This window comes from Rhipicephalus microplus, chromosome 2 (genome assembly GCF_043290135.1).
Source record: "Rhipicephalus microplus isolate Deutch F79 chromosome 2, USDA_Rmic, whole genome shotgun sequence".
NCBI classification, from domain to species: Eukaryota; Metazoa; Arthropoda; class Arachnida; order Ixodida; family Ixodidae; genus Rhipicephalus; species Rhipicephalus microplus.
The window spans coordinates 137564149-137585777 of NC_134701.1; the positions used below are offsets into that span (position 1 = coordinate 137564149).

The following is a 21629-nucleotide window of genomic DNA, read 5'->3' on the forward strand; positions in this document are numbered from 1 at the left end:
AAAAAAGGACTTATATTGGCAACGCACAGAATTGAACAGACGTGTAGAAACGACAAGTTGAAGAAAGTGATCGCGGATATTGTGGTAATGTCAATAATACACTTTACCAAGAGTGCTGTAAAATGCGCTGTAATATTTAATGCTCTAATATTTACATATAAAATGGTTGTTCTTATAGGCTTTAAAGTATGTCGCCGGGGCACAGTGGGTATACCGTGCCCGCCAGCTGTTGTCACTGACTGAGAGGTCATGAGTTTGACTACCAATAACGAAACGTGTTTCTCTGTTTTGATCGTGTTATTTTTAAACGTTATTACCGTGTACGAGTGTAAGTCACTGAAGTCTTGGTGGTCCCCTGCATAAAACATTCGCTTGTTGAAAACAGACGAGGCACTGATCTGTTGACTGACCATGGCAACACAATAACTTTGAAGTCATTCGCTTCCCTTAATGACCTTTACAGCCTATACCAGGACGTGAAAGGTGTCAGCTTACTTACTTCCTTTTGTGCTCAATTATTCGGATAATTATTCCTTTACAGGCACAAAAATGGAAACAATCTGGACAAGGTCTTCGAAAGAGCTAGGCAGAGGAGCGTGGTCAGCAGCGGATGTGGCATTTCAAGAGGAAAAAACTTTTAAGGTTGGTATGAAGTGCCTTAGTGGTAACAAAAACATCAGGATTATTTATGGTATCACAAAACAGCGTGAAAAAAGTTAGAGACGGACCACGCAGATGATACGGGTGCTAACAATCCCACTTAGTTGCAGATATAGAACCTATATATATATATAAATGTCTACTAAACTCCACTTGAATTTTAGTGGCTGTATTGCTTGTCCAGATTGTTTTCCAGACATTTGGTCATTTCTACAATGCAACTATACCTGCTAGCTTAGATTTAGATACTACCACATTTTTTTTTCTGACACTTCAAGGACCCTTTGTCGATCCGACGGTACTAATTGGTCTATATGACAAGAAAAAGAGCACTGTTGAAAGTATAAAGCATCTAGACAGTTCTGAGGATTAAGAGTATACTTAACACGTACAAATGTTAAAACTGTTAACATCAGTATTTATTATTGCTTACCTTCTCAACCAGATTAAGTTCCAATGCACCATTAAAGGAAAGAAGTCCACCCACTCCTTGTGTGCTGTAGACGCCATTCGGCTTCAGGGCTGCAGCGCCAAGAGAGGTGAGTTTTATTGTACATTGGAGCTATGCACATAAGTTGTGTCTGCTGAAATGAACTAAATATGTCAGTTTGAAAAAAGCGAGTCTTGTTTGGTTGTTGAAAACCACATTATCTCTACGATGGTCACCTTATCAACTGTCATGCGTTTTTCATTCATGTGATATAGTTAGTAAAACTAACTTTAAAATACTCAACTTCTTTTCAAACATAGGGGTCTTGCTGCTGTTTATTTTGTTTTTAGATTGTTATTCATACTGTTTTTTGAAGCGATTCAATCACTTGGTTGAGATTGATACGCAGCACTCTGAAAACTATAAGTTCGTAAGTTTTATTGCGACAAGTTTATTACAGGAGGAGAAAATAAAGGTTGAAGTACATTTCAAATATTAGCGCTCTGGCGAAAGAGGGGCCACGAAAGCGTCATGGCTTTCTGTCATCTACGTGGGCGTGGCGAGTGGTTACGACCGCCTCAATTAGGGGGCCTTGTCACTAACTTTTCGGAATCAATTAACGTTCTTTGTCTGTTCGCTCCGAAATCTCCATACGTGACGTCACTGATTTACATAGCATTATTCGCATTTGCGCAAAATCAGCTCGATGAAATTTTTCTAAAAAGACCCACAACTATCCAGAATGGGTGATTAGACTCTGGTGGAAAGGAAAAGATCGTGAAATATGGTGACAGGTGACAACATACTTTTCACGATCTGAGTAGGGTGTATAATTTTAAATCGTGTTTAAAAGTAACCAAAACCGGCACCTCGAGCCCCTAGCGCAAGAGCTATGAACCACAATTATGAAGTCCAAATAACTTCGCTTTGATTATTATGAGCGCACCACAATAAGGGCTTAAATTTAAAATATGTACATTATTGTTCGTTTTCGTTTGTTTCTATGCGGAATAAAAGGTAAAAGAAGTAGAACATGAAAAGTGGCGCTGCTTTCATGCCACGCGGCGTTTCCAGAGAACAGAACGATGACAAAGTCGTCGTCTGTTTTTGTGCTATAACTATTGTCATGTCATACCAACTAGCCCAAACCGCCACACTTCCAGAACAGCTCGATTCCCGTTGCATCGGGCGTGTTGGAAGAAGCACGCGAGCTTGCGAATGCGATCACTGCGGCACGTGAAATGCCGTCGACCTACTGCTCTGTGGAAATTGCTACCACTTCATGCCTGATGCTGATGGTGGCAATGGTGGCACCGTGTCGGATTCACCACTACCACTGTCGTCCGTCGTAGCATGTCACTCTGGCGCTACTTGATAGGGGTCCTAATTTTGCACTCGCATGGGAGCCAAAATTCCTTCCTCTAACTTGCTCAAGTTGTCAAGCGATAACATATCGAAGCCGTCCAACTGCAACCGCACGTGATACTACCACAGTACCCTTACATGCGATACTAGTATGAGTGAATTGTCGATCACGTGTAAACGCGGCACTTCGATTTTGAAGACTTGGCTTTACTCGACTTGGATAAAGTAAAAAAGCGACTTGTGCACGGCCAAACTTACTTGCATAAGAAGCCCCGGGAAAGTGCTGTAACTCTTGTAAAATAATTTAGCAAGCTAGAAAGCAGTGGTCCCGAGACTGCAGGATTGACAAACACAACAACACGTGTTTGTACTGAGGGCTTCACTTTTCATCACTGCTGGCGTTACTCTGGCGTATAATGGGAATCGCAATCACATCCACTGTTTGCAACATTAAGGCTGCATAATTGCCTCAAATCTAAAAATTTGATTATGAATGTTCTACGGTATTTTCCGCGTTACCGTTCTGTGATTACAAGCTCTGACCGGTAAGCTTTCTGGTGCACTCCAGAAAACCGGTACCATAAATATTGGTTGTCGGTCCCTTTAAACTTCTTACGTTAAACTTCCTGCGTTTGTAAGGTCATGAAACACGTGGTTCTCACTCGTCTTACCAACTACCTCGAGGACCGAAACATGTTCCCGCACACGATGCTGGGGTTCCATCGTATTCTTTCCACGCGGGACGTTATGCTTCAACTCAAACACAATATCGTAGACAACACCACGCGATCTAGAAAAGCAACATTCGGGCTCTACCTTAAGAAAGCGTTCGACAACGTTGAACACGCCACCATACTTGAAAGCATAGGAGCGTTGGGAGTGGGTGAAAGAACGTATCATTACATACGGGATTCTGTTAAAGGTCGCCGGGCCCGCTTAGCTATCGGCGGAATAAAATCGCAAGATATAGACGTGTGTTGCACGGGCATGCCGCAGGGCTCTGTAATTTCGCCTATGCTTTTTAACCTCTTCCTTGTCGGGTTACCACAAAAATTAGCTGAGATATAAGGCCTCCATTGCAGCTATTACGCCCATATTATAACCCTTTGGGTTGCCGCGGGGAATGACGAACAGATTGGGCAAATGTTGCAGGAGGCAGTCGACGTGGTACAGGACTACCTTCGCAGCACGGGCCTCGAATGTTCCGCGGATAAATCGGAGCTCCTTCTCTACAGACCAGCATGCAGGGGCCGTAAACGCAAGAACGCCTATTCTTCCAGCGAGCATGCAGACGGAGAAATTAAAGTAGTAACATTGGATGGCATCGTCATCCCACAAGTTAACAACATTAGAGTACTGGGCTTGCACCTGTCGGCCGATGGCCACAATGGTGGAACCATACGCAGAGTAAACGGTGCTGTCAATGGAATGCTCCAGTTACTGCAACGAATAACACATCGCCATATTGTAATGAAAGAAAGCAATACCATCTGTCTGGTACCTGCTTTCTTAATGAGCCACATAACGTACGTCGGCTCCTACCTTAAGCGACCGGCGACTGAACGAAGCAAGCTTGACCGCCTCGTCCCCAAGGCGTACAAACGCGCAATAGGGTTACCAATACGTACTAGCACGGAAAAATTTCTCGAGCTGGGGTTTCACAATACCCTAGATGAACTAATCGAACCACAATACATCGCCCAGTACGAACGTTTGGGGAGAACCAGAACCTGGGCTTAAAGTACCACAGGTAGCGTGGCGAAAAGGTCGGAATACCCAGACATATTCGCGAGCGCATCGTCGTTCTGCCGTTGCCCAGGAATATGCGTCCCACCCATCACATCGGTCAGCGCAAACATACGCGCGCAATATCTGGAAAATAAATTCGGCTACAGTAAAGACCCCGTCTACGCAGTCCCCTATGAACCGGGTAGACACAGCAGTCTCGAACCGTGAGGCGCGATGGGAGGCGGCTCTGCTCAGCCGCGACCTCGCCGATCAATCGTGGGCAGTCCGGCACGCCCAGGAAGCCGCCCATGTCCAAGTACTAGAAGCCATCACCTTGGCTGGGGTGCTTGTAGCCCCACCCCGCTAAATACCACCGGACAGTGTCAATAAAGGTTTTCCTCACTCACCCGTACAATAACTCCTTAGACCACAAGAATGGCAATGCGATTCCTTTTTACCATTTAAGAAACACGATATGGCTAGCAGATGCCGTCAAAATAAGTGACGTCAAAGTGCATCAAGCGGAAGTTTCAAGGTTGCGTCTCCACACACATTTTCGTTTCGCACACTTCATCATTTACCAAGCGTTATCTCGCAATGGAAGTGGCACTTTCAAAAATGCTTATTTATACTTTACTAGTACTCACTAATAGACTAAAAATTAGTTTTAGTTTTAGTGTCTATTTATGACAAATAAAAACAATCGCATTAAGGAAAACTCAGCGCGATAACAATGTTGCAACTGTTGTTCTATTGTGCATAATTCTTCTAACATACATAAACAATTTTCCATGTAATAACCAGAAAAAAGTAATCGGAACATCTCGGGCCACTAGGTTCAAATGAATTCCTGCTCAAGATGTTAGGTTGCTATATTTAGTCAAGGTGGTCTACTCAAAAGTTTGTTCCTCGCTATAAAGCCTGAAGAAGGACGTTCGTGAGATGAAAAAAAAAAAGAACTGAAAACACCAGCTTTCAGAAAAAAATATTGACAGCGAAATTTGGTTGCACCATACTGGGCACTTCGACGAGCATATAATTAGGAATACGAACCGGCCGTTTATTTTCCAGATACAGAGTGTCCCTCATAACTTGAGCCAAGAATTTGAAAATGAAAGACACTTCAGTGGCAAATTGAACCAAACGCGCACTACTCACACTAAGCTGTAGCTACTCAGGCTATTTTTTTATTTCTCCACATACTAAATAAATAGTAATTTTAATTACCTATTTTTGTAAAGTATAGCTCGGAAACCCAAACTATGAACACTGACATGTAGAGCACTTTCAGAAACCACCGACCAAATTGTTCCGTGTACGATACGTCTAGCGCTGTTATTTTTTCCGCGTTGTGAAGAAAGCCTATAGCAGCCATAAAGCAGTGACTTCACGGTCAGTCACACGACCTCTTTGCTCGTTTTGCGGGCTTTCTTTACAACGTGGAAATAATAACAGCGTGAGACGTATTGTACAGGAAATAATTTAGTTGTGGTTTCTGAAAGTTCTCTACATGTTAGTGTTCATATTTGGGGTTTCCAGCCCACAATTAAAAAAAGTAATTAAGAATTCACTAAATAATTAGTATGCGGAGAAATAGAAAATAGCCTGAGAACCTACAGGCTAGTGCGAGTAGTATGCGTTTGCTTAAACATGCCTCTTAAGTGCCTTTCACTTTCAAGTTCTTGGCTCAAGTGTTGTGGGAAACCCTTTATATAAAGCTAAGGAGCGCGAAGTTAGTCGCAAACGCAATTCGTCGCCATGTCCTTCTAAGTTTATGAAAGTATATGTGCCAGTTACTTTCTGTAATACCTGCGTTCTTGATTGTCCTTCTCGATCAAACACCCCCAACATTGCTTACAACAACATTTACTCGAATAGTGCATTAGTTAACATAAACTACTGTAACGAAGATGAGCTGCGGGTTTAAAGCATCATGCGCATACTTGCAGCGTAGCTCACCGCTTTGTTGTTGTTGTAGTGCGTGATCGGCCTTCGGTAATGAGCTCTTTATGAAAGCTCTAGACCGCCCACCCATTACACGCGTTACACGCTGTGACATCTTGTGGAAATATACTCCTAGGTCACGCATTGTTCCACCTGGTATTGCGTTTGCTTGCATCATTATACCTGTACAGTGCCCTTTCCGAAAATAAATTCAAATTCAGGTGCATTTTTAGAACGCTTGATTGCGACATAGAATGCTTAGTTCGGATCCGCCTGTAATCATTGCCTGTTCAGTTCCCAAATGTGCGTGATAGCTGCTATGTGAACGTGCGACTGAAAACTGTGCCACCATAATCGGATGTCGTTTTCAGTTCACATCAGCTTATGCTATAAGATACTGTTTAGGGCATAGATCCTTCTTTAGGAAATTACAAAATGTCTTACGTATAAATGTACGACTAAGTTATTGAGCGTGCTGTAGGTGTACCAGAGGGCTCCGTCGTTTATTCTAACAGCGAGACGCATCTTTCTCATCCGCGAGGTGAGTTAGGCATGGAGTAAGTCATGCGAACCGAGCTTGAGTCCAGCTAGATGGGCACTTCAGTAGAATAGTTAAAACCCCCAATAAGCAGCGATTGTGACAGTCCCCACTTTGTTATTGGTATGTGCAGCCACAGAGAACTTTTGCGACTTTGAGAATGGTTGGTGCACATGGAGAAACCGCATTGTTTTTAAAAACAATTCACCTTGGATACTTGGTGGCAGAAACATGAAGACAATACTCCCAAGACCATCTCAAGATCACACCTTTGGGAATGCCACAGGTGAGGTTGCTTTTCATGCTGCTTTAGGAAAAAATAGATTGAATATTTGGAGCAATATGCATTACCCGACTAGACAAGGCAGTTCTTTGCGTTCTTACGACGTGAAAAGATATCCCTGTAACAAGTTCTTCTCTAGTTAGTTTATATTTACACAGTATCCGCAGTAACCGTGATAATAAGTAAAATAAAATGTTATTCAATAGAGCAAGCAGTTCACAAGCCTATATCCTAAGCACATTTTACAGCGGCTAACTAGAAAATGCTGCCTAATATTGGCTCCCTTTTCGCCCCCAAATAAAAAAAAAAAATCAATAACGATGATTTTCTGCGATAAGATTGTAGAACAAGCTGTTCCAAATGTATAAATACTTCTCAAGATTCATTGAAGCTTCTAATAGGCTATATCGGTCTCTAAGCGATAACCCCTGGGGTTCCTGCCAATGAACAAGTGTTCTCGATAGGTGACCGAAAAGAACATATATCTGGGCCGATTGCTGATGCAGCAGCCTAATCACGCGTCGATTTTCGGCCAAAGAATTAGGATGAAGCGGTGCACACAGACTAGGTGCTCCTAAAACAAGAAAGTCACGTTACCAGTAATGCTGAGCACAATGTGAACAATGTCTCTATATTACCAATATTGAAATACAAAGTTTAGATTTGGATAAGTATGAGGAACCGTGAAAGAAATTCTGGACTACGCCACGTGCGACGAAATGGCCCTAGGCAGTGTATTGACTTTGGAGGAAAGAAATATATCAGGGATGCCCTGGTAACGCGGAGAGAGGGCAACCAGTGGTTAGTTAGCGCAAAGGAACAGTTATAAAAAGAAGGGAGGAGGGCTGAATGCATCTTAGGGTAGCAAATTTAGTGGAGTGATGCACTTATAATTCTGAAAGGCTTAAAATTGAATAATCTCACTCAGGACAACGTCAGTTTAAAACTACCGAGCAAAGCCTGCGTCCTGCTTTGGACAAGCTTTATACTTAGGATGATAGGTACGATGAGTGCACATTTTTCTCTACGAAGTCCTTATATCTTCATGTTACTTCCGACGTTACAGAGCCTTTTCATGGACACCATAACTTTCAAACAGGTTTCTGTATATTTGACAGTGTATAAATTATCGAGACATTGTTAGGCTCTCAAATAACCTTCCTTACACTCTTACTGAAATGTGCATAATCATATGTCCGCACCTTACAACTCGGTTTCATTGTATTGGTCAGTTTTTCTTCAAATGGCCTCTTATTTGCGGAGCTCATTTCTTTGTCTAACTTGATGCAGTGTCCCACATTCCTAAATTTCCAGGATGTGCCGTAAAATTACGTCAGAAGGGTAGTACTTTTGCACGCGACAGTCATGTGTCTAAAAATTAAGAAATCCTTGAGCTTCTCCTTTAAGAGTTGAACGCGATAGTAATATCCTGTCCCTTGTCAGTACTGGGTTTAAAATGGCTTGCATCAGTGGAACTTTCACATGCGGCTGCATGTGTGATAGGTAGCATGCCGATGACGCGCAGTTGTGCCTGTGAAATATTTTCGCACTCGCTATGCACCTACTATACATGGCCTTACTAGAAAATGCGCAGTAACGTGTGTTCCTTTCATAGTAGGTGGCACGCTTTAAACAATGTATTCGTGATAATCGCTTGTTTTTATGCCCGAACAAAATTTACGCCTTTATACGACGCTATATTATTGCGATAATATATTTTTCATTGTGAAGCACGTAATAAGGACGCGTGTGTAAGTAAGGCAAGTTACTATCAATTCATTTCCCAGCAGAGCAAGTTATTTTAACAATAATTCGAAGCAGACGCGTGGCCCTGTGGTAGAACGCCTGCTCCCGACGCAAACCACTGCGGTTCGACCCTCACTCAGACACAAACTTTTTATTACTTTATTTGTATCTTTCTCAATTTTTCACACACGTACAAGCTGATTTTTTGCTCAAAATCAGCGACGCCGACACCGACACCACAATTTCAGCGAAACGAGCTCTTTAACGCTGTCGTGTAAAAATCACGCTGAAATTGTCGGCATAGCTATCTTCGGATAGGTGGTGCATACCTTACAAAAACTTTGTGTCGCAAGCTTCACTTGCCCGGAAGTTATCACAAGAAACTAAAAGGGCGTTGAGTAGTTGGTCAACAAACTCCTCTTCTTCAGTCATTTTCAAGATATTTCAGTGTATTTAACAACCTGCGGTATATTGTTCCTAAAATACACGACGTGATTTCGGCTCAGATTATTTACTCATCACCACTGTGTGGTTTTCAAATGGAACAAATTTTTTCACTCTCATTACTACAGAGTTAATCACGCTACTTTCTCGTTCCCTTCATTGTAGGTTCCTACTTATTCTTCAGCAACTTCGAGCAAAATAAAGGAAATAGGGCGGAACTTACTGGTGAAATACTTACGTGGAGCAGCAAGATAACGCAATGCGCAGAATTTTGGTATGTCATCTCTGAAGACCCAGAGACGAGCCTTCAGGTAAGATATTACGCGATGTGTTGGTTAATAAAAAAAGCTTATACGTTCACCGAACGCTTTGAAGATAAGGACCACTTACATTAATTAAAGCACACGCGCTTACATATAGTTTGCGTCTGAGCTTGTGGCTACTTGATCGTTTATTTCTGTTAGTTAACTTAGTGCGTTTCACATGCTTATAAAAGTTCTCAGCCCTACCTCTGACGAGAACAGGAGAAATAGTTTAAAGACTGGACAGGCTCCAATTCTAACCATATTTGACTACGTTGAGAGCATAGTTAGCCTCAAGACACCAATATAGTTCGAGTCACAGTTGAAATCACGAGATTACTAGAAATGCTCTCAACGACATCCCCCCCCCCCCCACAAGCAAAAATAGAACGAAAAACAACTTCACGCGAAAACACAGTCAGACAAAATATATTGGGATAACCTTTCTAATTAATGAATTCTTAAAATAAGCCCAATGTTATGCGTTGAATTCATAAGGTGACGCATGCGTGTAGCATAGTATGCTTTTAAGAACCGATGTAGTTTATTTTTATTTTATTTTTATTTACAGAACACTTCAGGATCAAAAGGGGGCCCAAGCAGGGAGCTAATGCGCAAAGAAATGCATTTAAAAAACGCGAAGCGCGTACAAACGTTAAAAAAGTCAATAATACATAATGAGCATAAAAGAACACAAAAACAAAAACAAACAAACTTGAAAAGAAGGAAGGCCCAAACTGTGCAATTATTACGAGGAACAATGCGAAATATATAGATACCAAAAGTAGTCAAACACCAATAGTAGACAGCAAAACATAGTCAAACGTAAAATGTTCATATATTCCAAGTTAAAGCCATATTGATAAGAGTGCGTTATATGTAGATCGTCACATACAAGCAAACAAACAATCAAAAATGAACCATTTACAGAAGTTGTGACAGTTTATTAGATTGTAAATCAGGGAACATGAGATAACCAATTATTCAAGGTATTGTAACGGGGTTTATTTGCAGAGCAGAATGCAGAAAGCGAAGCAGTCAGCAGCGTCCGGCCAAGCGCAGCAAGCACGAGCTTATGCTAATGGCGATGCCGCTGAGGCGCGGAGAAATGCCGCTGAAGTTCCTTTTCTTCACTACAATCGCCCTTCGCACAAAAAGACGCCATCCTGGTGCATTAGTGAGAAGAAACGACTAATGGGTCATAATATGGCTTGAGACGAGAGACGTGGACAGTGTCGCGGCCGCGGTAGCGTAGGTCTGTCGATGGGATGATGGGCTCCACGATATAGTTGACGAGTGACGTTTGCTCTACAACGCGGTATGGCCCGATGTATTTGGGAAGAAGCTTTGCGGAGCGGCCAGGCGCGGTAGCAGGTGCCCGAAGCCATACCAATGAACCAGGTGGAAAGTTTGGAGCCGAACGTTCCCCAGTCTGGCGGGATTGCTGCTGCCACTGGTCCTCGGTAGAAAAAGAGCGGGCAAGCAGGCGGCATTCTTCAGCATGTCGGGCAGCTTCGGACAGAGTTGTACTTTCGGAGTCATAAGGTGTATATGGACGAATAGTGTCTACTGTATTTGAAGGTTCTCGTCCGCGTCCGTACAGAAAAAAGTATGGCGAAAACCCAGTAGTAGCTTGTACGGCAGTATTATACGCGTAGGTGATGAACAGGAGAACTTGGTCCCAATTTGAATGATCAGAGGCGACGTACATCGACAGCATACTACCAAGAGTACGGTTGAAGCACTCTGTCATGCCATTCGTTTGAGGGTGGTACGCTGTGCTTATGCAGTGCACGATTCGGCATTCGTTGAGTAATGCCTTCAAGGCGTCAGAAAGTAAGGCACGGCTTCTGTCACTTAAGAGCTCGCGAGGGGCACCATGACGCAGAATGAAACCTTGCAACAGAAACGTTCCAACGTCACGGGCTGTGGCAGTCGGCAGCGCGGCTGTTTCGGCATAGCTTGTCAGATGATCTATCGCAACAATAATTCAGCGATTACCAGCTAGAGTTGATGGTAGTGGTCCGTAAATGTCAATGCTGACGCAATCGAAAGGTCGACTAGGACAAGGAAGAGGTTGTGACGGGTAGACTTGATCGGGAGGTAACTTTTGTCGTTGGCACTGAGCACACGAGCGAATAAATTTTCGCACGTAGTTATACATGCCACGCCAATGAAATCTGAGTCAAAGCCTAGCGTATGTCTTGAAGAGGCCTGCGTGGGTGCACTGTGGGTCCGCGTGAAAAGCTTCGCAGATAGCAGCTTGAAGATGGCGGGGTATCAGAAGGAGACACTTGCGACCGCCAGAAACGTGGTTGCGTCGATAAAGAAGATCATCCCTTAGGCAAAAGTTGCTAGCCTGGCGGCGGAGAGCGCGAGACGGCGAAGGAGTGAGAGGATCAGAAAGAATGCTTATGAGGCCACTGATCCAGGGATCCTATCGTTGTTCCACCGTCATGTTGCGCAAGGCGGATGACGCAAGTGCAGGCTCGAGAGAAGAGAGGCAAACACCTTCATCCAGTATGGGTGAGCGAGAAAGGGCGTCGGCGTCCGTGTGCTTACGACCAGATCTTTAAATAACGCGGATGTCGTATTCCTGAAGTTTGAGCACCCAGCGAGCAAGTCGTCCGGAAAGGTCTTTAAGTGTGGATAGCCAACAAAGGGCGTGGTGGTCAGTGACGACGTCGAATGCGTGACCATACAGGCAGGGGCGAAATTTTCCAAGGGCCCAAATAATAGCTAAACACTCTTTCTCGGTCACGGAGTAGTTAGCCTCGGCTTTCGTCAAAGTCCAGCTTGCGTAGGCGACGACATATTCATCAAACCCTGCCTTTCGTTGCGCGAACACAGCGCCAAACCCAACACCGCTGGCATCAGTATGAACCTCCGTGGGAACGGCAGGATCGTAGTGGCGGAGGATGGGTGGTGAAGTCAGCCGGTGGCGTAATTTGGTGAATGCATCGTCGCATGCTGGTGACCAGGTGGAAAGGTCCTTGTCGCCGCTAAGAAGGTCCGTAAGGGGCGCACATACGGAAGCAAAATTTCTAATAAAGCGTCGGAAGTATGACGACAAGCCGACAAAACTTCTAAGTTCCTTCAAGTTCTTTGGCTTCGGAAAATCGGCGACTGCTCGAAGCATGGCGGGGTCGGGAAGTATGCCGTCCCGCGATACGACGTGGCCAAGAATGGTGAGCTGCCGGGCACCAAAACCACACTTCTTGAGGTTGAGTTGAAGGCCGGCGTCGGTGAAACGTGTGAGGACGTGCTCGAGACGATTTAAATGGGTGTCGAAATCGGTGGAAAAGACAACTACGTCATCGAGGTAGCTCAAACATGTGTTCCACTTGAGGCCTCGTAAAATAGTGTCCATCATTCTTTCAAAAGTGGCTGGAGCGTTACAAAGACCGGAATGCATAACGGTAAACTCGTATAATCCATTAGGTGTGACAAATCTTGTTTTCGGTTGGTCAGATGCTTCCATAGGAACTTGCCAGTATCCAGACCGTAAATCCAGCGAAGAGAAGTATTCTGCTCCCTGCAAACAGTCAAGGGCGTCGTCTATTCGCGGTAACGGGTAAACGTCCTTGCGGGTGATCTTGTTTAAACGTCGATAGTCCACACAGAACTGAATGGAGCCGTCCTTCTTCTTGACAAGAACGACCGGTGACGCCCAGGGACTGTTAGAAGGCTGTACAATAGCCCGCTGGAGCATGTCAGCAACCTGGTCGTCAATAACACGACGCTCCAACGCTGAGACTCGGTAGGGGCGCTGCCGTAGAGGCGTATGGCTTTCTCTGTCAATCTTTTGAGATATGTTCGATGTGCGACTGAGGCCATAAGCGTGGCTGTCTAAAGAAGTACGAAACTTTTGCAGCAGTTTCACTAACTGGCTTTGTTTTAAAGAAGACGTTGCGACATCGATGGAGCGGTGGAAAGCGTCAAGGAGTGACTGGTCAACAACAGAGTCAGAAATGAGTGCGAGGAGGTCCGTAGAAAGTAAACTAGATGGAGCGTCAAAATTGTGATGGGCGTCGATCGGATGCACGTGACCGAGACATTCACCATAGAATAAAGGTAAAGACCCTTCTAGTGTATTGTACACGAGCGTCTTCGTGACGCCATGGTGGAGAGTAAGGAGAGCAATGGGCAGTGGAGAACATTTGCGTTGAATGAACAGGGCAGAGGGCGTAAATAAAACATCACCATCGGAAATAGCGTCACACGACACAGTCAACAGCAGAGAAGAGCGCTGTGGTACGGTGGTGTCGCCAGAAAGAAACAGTTTATAACACGGCAGGGAGGCTTCGACAGTGTCAACATCAGGAAGTGCAGATCGCTCAAGTTCAGCGCGACAGCAGTCAATGACGGCATTATTATTCGCAAGGAAGTCCCAGCCGAGTATCATGTCATGGGAATACGAGGGCAGCACTACGAATTCGACAATATACACAATCCCTTCGATGACGACTCGTGTGGCTGCGACAGGTGTTACACTTTGTGCGTTAGCCGTTGTAAGAGAGAGGCCGGATAATGGCGTCAGAACTTTGCGGAGTTTGCGGCACAGGTTGATGGAAAGAACAGATAGAGCGGCTCCGGTGTCGACAAGCGCCATGACGACGATACCATCGACTGACACTTCAATGACGTTAGCTGGACAGGGGCGAGGACTTGTGCATGGCGACGGGGACGCAGTTCGTGCCTCGGGAACTGCGGCCGTTAGTTTTCCTGGTTGGTGGGCCCAAAACGGCGACGCATAGGGGAAAGCGAACGTCGACGTGGAGATAGGGAGCGGCGGTTCGGGCCGTGTTGACGATCAAAAGGAAAGGAAGAGGAAGGAGGGCTTGAAGGCGTAGAAGAAAACTGAAGGTCGAAAGAGGGCATTCGTCGAATGTTCTGAGCAGCCTGGCGACGACGACAATAACGTGCCACGTGGCCAACACATCCACAAGCAAAACATATGGGACGGTTGTCGTAGGTCCGCCATTGGTCGGAGTAGACTCTGACTTGCGGCTGGGGGCAGAAAACTGCGGCCGAGGTGGTATCGGCATAGGCGGCGGTGAATAGGTCGGCGGCGAAAAGGGTGGCGGCGAATTTATAGGCGCTGGCTGGAACGCAGGCTGTCGAGGTCGAGCAACGGCCTCGGCGTACGTGAGAGGTGCGGTGACTGGGGGCGGTTCACGGGCGGGAGGAAGAACTTGTGCGACCTGGTCTTGAATGAAGTCGCGGAGTGTAGAAGTCAATCCGCGTGGTTGTTCGGGTACGCAGGACATCAAAGGGAGCTGACGAGCGACCTCAGCGCGGATGAACTCTTGGATCTTGAACAGAAGAGGGGCATGGTCTTCTCCTACGCCAAGGGTGGAAAGGCTGGACGAAGAGTCGTCGAGCACCGAGGGACGTCGGGTGGAAAGACGTTGCTTGCGCAACTCGTCAAAACTCTGGCATAACTCGGTCAGTTCTAGGACAGTGCGAGGACTCTTAGAAAGCAACATTTGGAAAGCGTCGTCCTCAATGTCCTTCATGATGTGCTTGATCTTAAGCTCTTCGGACATCGACTTGTTGACTCGCTTGCAAAGGTCCAGAACGTCCTCAATATAGCTTGGGAAATTCTCACCAAGCTGCTGGGACCGAGTATGTAAGCGTTGTTCGGCACGGCGTTTGCGTACCTCAGGCCGCCCTAAAACTTGTGTGAGGCTCATTTTGAAGACCGACCATGTAGGGAGTTCCGCTTAGTGGTTTATAAACCACAGCTTGGCCACGTCTGACAGGTAGAAGGAGACGTAGGCCAACTTGGTGGCGTCATCCCATTTGTTGTGAGTACTCACTCGCTCGTACATTGAAATCCAGTCGTCAACGTCCTTGTCTTCTGTGCCGGAGAAAACAGGGGGATCTCGCAGACGCAGAGAACCGGCGCAGAAAACAGTAGACGGTGCCGGTGAAAGAGTTGGAGCGGCGCTTGGGTCGGTAGGCATAATGGATGGTAAAATGCGATTCCGAAGCTCCAGGGTGATCGAAACCCAGCAGACTCCACCATTTGTAACGGGGTTTATTTGCAGAGAAGAACGCAGAAAACGAAGCAGTCAGCAGCGTCCGGCCAAGCGCAACAAGCACGAGATTAGGCTGATGGCGATGCGCCTGAGGCGCCGAGAAATGCCGCTGAAGTTCCTCTTCTTCACTACAGTATAAATATATCATATGAATCACTGTAGCGTCAAATGATTACATGTTCTAAAGGACCAGTCTTAGAAATACGTGAAAAAGGTAGGTTGTGACAAGCTGTTATTGATTGATATGTGGGGTTTTAACTTTCCAAAACCATCATATGATTATGAGAGACGCCGTAGTGGAGGGCTCCGGAAATTTCGACCACCTGGGGTTCTTTAACGTTCACCCAAATCTGAGCACATGGGCCTACAGCATTTTCGCCTCCATCGGAAATTCAGCTGCCGCAGCCAGGATTCGATCCCGCGACGTGCGGATCAGCAGCCGAGTACCTTAGCCACTAGACCACCACGGTGGGGCAACAAGCTGTTATTGTGCGTGGTTAGAAGGAATATTTGAAAAGATTTGTTTTTGTACGATAAGGTGTTAAAGAGTCAGTGTGACAATTCCAAGTGAAGTATCGTGCATCTCTTGACGATAGAAAATAAACCGAAACTCTCTGCGCATTTTTTATCACTGTCAAGATTTTGTCAGATTATATAAAGTCTAAACCGATTTTATCACTTCAGGAGTCATGTGTTTCATGCTGTGGTGAACGCATGCGAGAGCAAGCAACGAATGCAGCAAAGGTGAAGAGGAAAGCCGCTGGTTGTTTTTAGACAAGTGAAAGACACAATAAAAATGGAGGGAGCAAAGGTGCACTGAAGGGCCGGCTGTGTGGTTTCAGCAAACTCTGCACCTCAGATGTACTTTTAGATGAGAAGCACTTTTAGCTCGGGTCTGTGTCCGGCGGCGTCGGCGTTGGCGTCCGCGCTCACACCACGCATGTCCAACTTCTCCCTTCTAGTACGTTGTCCCTCTCGCCTCAAATCACCGACGCGGAAACCGTCTGCTAACCTACGCTTGCTTCCCCCTCTGCTCTAGGCATGCTTCCCTACGGCGTTTACACTGCCATTGCGCATGCGCGTCCTTTCCCATTTCTCTCTCATCTTACTCTCCCTCTCTCTTGCCTCACAACGTCTACGCAGGCAGCATCTGCTAGCATTGAAAAAAAAAACGACTGATTGCGCTGCACAACTATTCACTGGCCACCCCGTATGCATAGACACTGAGTCTTGACTTAAAGACAATGCCAGTAAGAAATGTTTTCTCTGCGTTGTTGAACAATGAAAATTTGTGCATGCGCGTTAACTAAAAGTGGAGTGCGGGTCTCTGGGTCCAATTGAAGTCTTCTGCCACTCAATACCCATCAGCAGCGAGTGGAATGTTTTATTCGGAAACACCGGTCTATCACTGCGTGCCTTTCACATCCCTACGTTCTCTCCTGTGCAATGCAGCGATGCGCGCCAGCGTCGTCACCACCAATGTAAGCGTTAAGGCCCACTGCTTCGCGTCTACACATGGTTCCCTTTAGCGGGAGATAGCGTGTAATTTTATCTTTCAGCTAGTCAGTTTATGTGGATCTACAAGCCCCTCAGTCATTCTCAGCTCTAAGCTAGATCATTGGCTGTGAAATAATAGACAGCCCGAAAGTCGTTTCTGTTGTTGTTATGGCCACAGTTACCCTACGCATGCGTTTCATTGACTAACACAACGGGTGGGGAGTGGGCTACTTCGTATTTCATGATTGAAATGTTTAGCGCAATATGTACGCAGCATACAAATTCTCGAGAAAGACGCATTCTTGTCCTTAGCACTGGACCTTTTAGATGTGGAAGCATCTTATACTCGCGCCTTGTAGTGCGCCGTCCGCGCCGTCCGCACCGCTTCTCGAACATTCGACAGCTGACGCGCGCGCATGCGCCGTCGCCCACCATCTGTGCCGCGCGCGCTTCTCCTTCGAGAACATTCGACAGCTGACAGCGCATGCGCCGTCGCGCCGTCGCCATCTGTGCCGCGCGCGCGCTTCTCCTTCGAGAACATTCGACAGCTGACAGCGCATGCGCCGTCGCGCTGTATATATACTCAAGGTCGGCGCTCGCTCACTCAGTTGCCGCTCGTCCGTTGGTTTGTACGGCGCGTCGACGTCCAAGGTCGCGGTGAAATGAATTCCAACGAATCCACAAACACAATGATCGACGTCCCTTCGACCAGCGCCGCCCTTTCGCATACGTGTGTACGTGTTCACTCATTTAACACCCCCTCCTACAACCACGTTAACCAATTTAGCCATCGACCCAAGTAAGTCGCAATTTAACATCCCATTTCACAACCACGTTAACCAATTTAGCCATCGACCCAAGTAAGTCGCACTTTAACACCCCGTTAACCAATTATATTCTCCGCATCCTCCTCAGTGTTCCCCCGAGGGAAGCTGCGGGCAATTTTTTTCTTGTTGACTAACCCCGTGATGAGGAATTAAGGGCTGTTTTTTAGCCGTACCTCATTCAACATTGCAATTTCTTAATTAATTCATTGTTTCGCCCTCATGCCTTGTCTGGGACTTCTTTTGGCCAGAAGGTAATCCTTATTTAGGAATGGCATTGTTTTAATGGTAGGGATTACCATAATTTTCGTTCGTGAAATCTGGTGTACATGTATAAACACGGGGTACGTCGAATGTTCTCAGTCCACTATTTTGTGTATTTTTATGGCACCGTGTCTTGGAAACTTTTGATGATCTCTATAAAAATAATATTCATATAGACACGGAAGCAAAAGAGAACATCTATCGGGTAGCGACTTTACTGCTCCCAGACAGACCATTGAGAAATTCTATTTGCTGCGCCAGCGTACTCATTGCATCATGGTAGTATCGTCTTACAGTGATGGCCCGTATCTGCATTCTCTCCACTGCGGTTACTAAGTGGAAAGCTGATTGCGAAACGAGATGAACTAATGCGTCGTTCACCTCGAAACATTCACCATCACCTCTATGCTAGAAACTGATAACTATGAATTGCGTCGCATTAGTTAGAGAATATTAAAAATGTGGGACTTGATGTGAAGTATGCGGTTGCGTTACAATGTAAAACTGCGAATACTGTGTAATCTATGGCTTTAATTTTTCAGGTCCAAGCTCTTGACGTGTATGACCCTTCCGACATTTATGGAGTGGGAATTCCTCTATGGGAGCAAACAGGTGGAAAGTCCCTGGAATGGAAGCAAGGTCGCATCGCTGTGCCTCATACCATAAAGGTAAAACCAAGATTTATTTAGAAGTATATAGGCGTGCGTGCATCAAGAAAGGAGTGCTTTCAAAGGCACTTGCTTTCTTCAAGTTCACGGATCTCTGCCACGCAGTATGCTAGACTCTTTTTCACCAGTTATAGGTTCTACTTTTATAGGTATGACGCGTAAAGCTGCAATACTGAAACCTCAGTTAACAGCAAAACACACATCTATCATTCTTCATAAGACTTAAAATGTAGTTCAATATCAACTAACTTTATAACACAGTACTTTGATGAAATAATAAACCCATTTGATAGGAGGCATTGTACGAAATATATGTTAGCTATGACGTTTACGAAATCCTTAAAACTGCCGATTTTCATTGATGACGAAAGCAGCACATCGTCAAGATTGTTTACAGACTTGTGTAGTGAAAGTAGTCTGTTGCAGAAGAGAAAGCCAACAATGAATGAAGCAGTCGCCAGAGTTTACGTTTGTTTAGACTCACTGTCTGTTTGCTTTTTTGTTTGTCTCCACTGATAATGGCTACAATTAACGTTAGTAAAAGACGCCACGTGAAGCTTAAAAACAACGCATTACTACAAACTAAGCCACCTTATTCATGCATTTAGAAACACTGACCCTTGCATATGCCTAGTGCTATTAAGCAAGTAAAGCTGAATCTACTTGGTGCAGTCTTAGTCTTTATAATCTTGCATGGTTCCTACCAATTACCATGTGCCACCTGTACTAAGAGATCGATGGCCAATTTACATTTTCATTGTCGCACGTTAGTAAGAGGAGATATCTCAGTTTTTTTGGCAACTGTTGTTGTTGTTACGGCTTCAGTAATGCGATTATATTGCAAGAGAACCACATGTGAATATTGAGACCTGCTAAGTCAAGCAGGCATGAGTATTGCGATGTTTCATAGGTACTGCAAGCGAGAATGAGGCTGGGCTAGCATGTTCATTTTAAAATACTACAGATGATGTGTTAGGAACGCTGACAAAAACCAGCGGACGAGAAAACCTCTTCTGTTATTCGTTTTGTTTTATGTACTTTTTATGTTCCCCGTATATACGCCACCTTTGATTTTATCACATTGAATTGACACGGCACACGTGTTGTCACTTGATCTTATGTTGTCTGTGTTGCTAGCGTGGTTTTAAGTAATAAATGTATGGCTGACGTATTCGCGCACCGACTATAATGATGAACTTCTTGATATAATTAAATAAAAACGAGCTGTAAGTGCTTGTATGAAAAAAGTAAACGGCGACTGGCATTTCCTCTCAAAGGGGTAGCACAGTTGGCGATATGGTAGCCTAAATCATTACTTCTATATATAGTTTTAAATCTCTAAGGCACGTATATGTTTTTGCTGTCGTTCGCAATTCTTATCACAACTGAAAATATAGTACGCCTAACTCCATTAGGTGCCGAACACGTTACAAACTGACCCGGTTAAGCAATAAAAACTGTTGGGGTGTTGTATGTATTTCCGAAATTTATAGTATTGAACAGAAAAAGAACAAGCAGCGCTGATCTTCTCATGAATATTCACTTACTTCAAGGTAAACTTTGTCGGAACCACCGGTGATCCAAGCACGCCAGGCTTCATCGCGCTGGATGATATCTCTATCCTGCATCATGACAGGTGTGAAACCATGCCCCAAGATGCTGAAGCCCTGCCTGCAAGTGAGTGCGCTTCGTTACGGACTTGTGATTTGCAGCTATCGCTGAAATTTATATTTCACCTTTCAATACTCTGGACTCTAAAAGCCATATAGAGTGAGGATAACTACCACGGGAACTTGTTATGTAATATTGTGTAGTCGTATTTCCAGGACCATAGTATAAGACAAATGTGAAACTTTTATAGAAAAGAACACAAAGAAAATTCGCTGAGAGATTCCAATATACCAGTAAATAACAGTGCTAAACAGAAGGAGGGAAAACAGAATTCGGATATAGCGTGCGCTACCTCAAAGATGTTTTTCTCTTTTTTATGAACGGAAAACTTCGTATCTGCTTCTTCACAAAGGTACCAAGCATTCGTTCAGCTCAGAATGCTCTTACACATCTTGCTTCTCAGGAACAAATCAGAACACACACACACACACACACACACACACACGCACACCAACACACACACACGCACACACACAAGCACACACATGCTAATTCACACACAGACACGCATATACGCACTCCCTTACTCACACGCAAATATATACGCACTCACTCACTCATACACGCACACACATGCTCACTCACACGCACACGCATGCACGCAGACACATACTCATTCACACACAGACACGCATAGACGCACGCACTCGCTGATTCTCTCTCACACACACACACGCGCGCAGGCGCGCAGGTGCAACAGGCAACCAAGCACAAGCCGAGCTTCAATAGACTCACATCCTTGGGGCAAAGAATAAATCACTGTATATTGGTTTCTTTTGAGCGCTGAAAATACTGTAGGCTAATAGTGAAGATCAACTTGGTGTATTCGGGAATAGTGTGCAATCACACAACTGTTTCTGCAATGCAGCGGAACTCATCAGCTGTTCATTGGCTGGCTGGAATTTCTGCCATTGGTCATCCGTGCCACCCTTGCCTGAAACGTGGTCCTTCCAAAGCTCTTCTTCATCCAACCTTGCTCCAGTCGCTGCTCCGGGAAATATGAAAGGTAAAACAACTCACATGCCTTGTGTGCGCACTCGAAAGATTGGCGGTGACAGCACACATTATTTCCTAAATTGACTACTACAGCCACACATGCTGCCTGCATAGCGTGGTTGATGTAATACATACACTCAAAAAAAGGAAGAAAAGACCTTGTTATTCTTTCGGGGAGTATTGTCTTGCCACCTGTGTAGCTCTCTAAAAAAAGACACGCTAATT

General features: G+C 45.1%; 1 protein-coding gene across 1 annotated transcript in view; it reads left to right on the plus strand.

Moving 5' to 3' along the window:
• The window catches only part of LOC119169735 (MAM and LDL-receptor class A domain-containing protein 1), a 269301-nt gene that overhangs the window by 37363 nt on the left and 210309 nt on the right, over positions 1-21629 (plus strand). The window contains exons 7-13 of the mRNA XM_075886845.1: positions 542-642; positions 1106-1199; positions 6799-6951; positions 9304-9449; positions 18612-18737; positions 20291-20414; positions 21277-21414. Coding sequence (XP_075742960.1) covers positions 542-642; positions 1106-1199; positions 6799-6951; positions 9304-9449; positions 18612-18737; positions 20291-20414; positions 21277-21414 — 882 coding nt within the window. The remainder of the gene's footprint in view (positions 1-541; positions 643-1105; positions 1200-6798; positions 6952-9303; positions 9450-18611; positions 18738-20290; positions 20415-21276; positions 21415-21629) is intronic.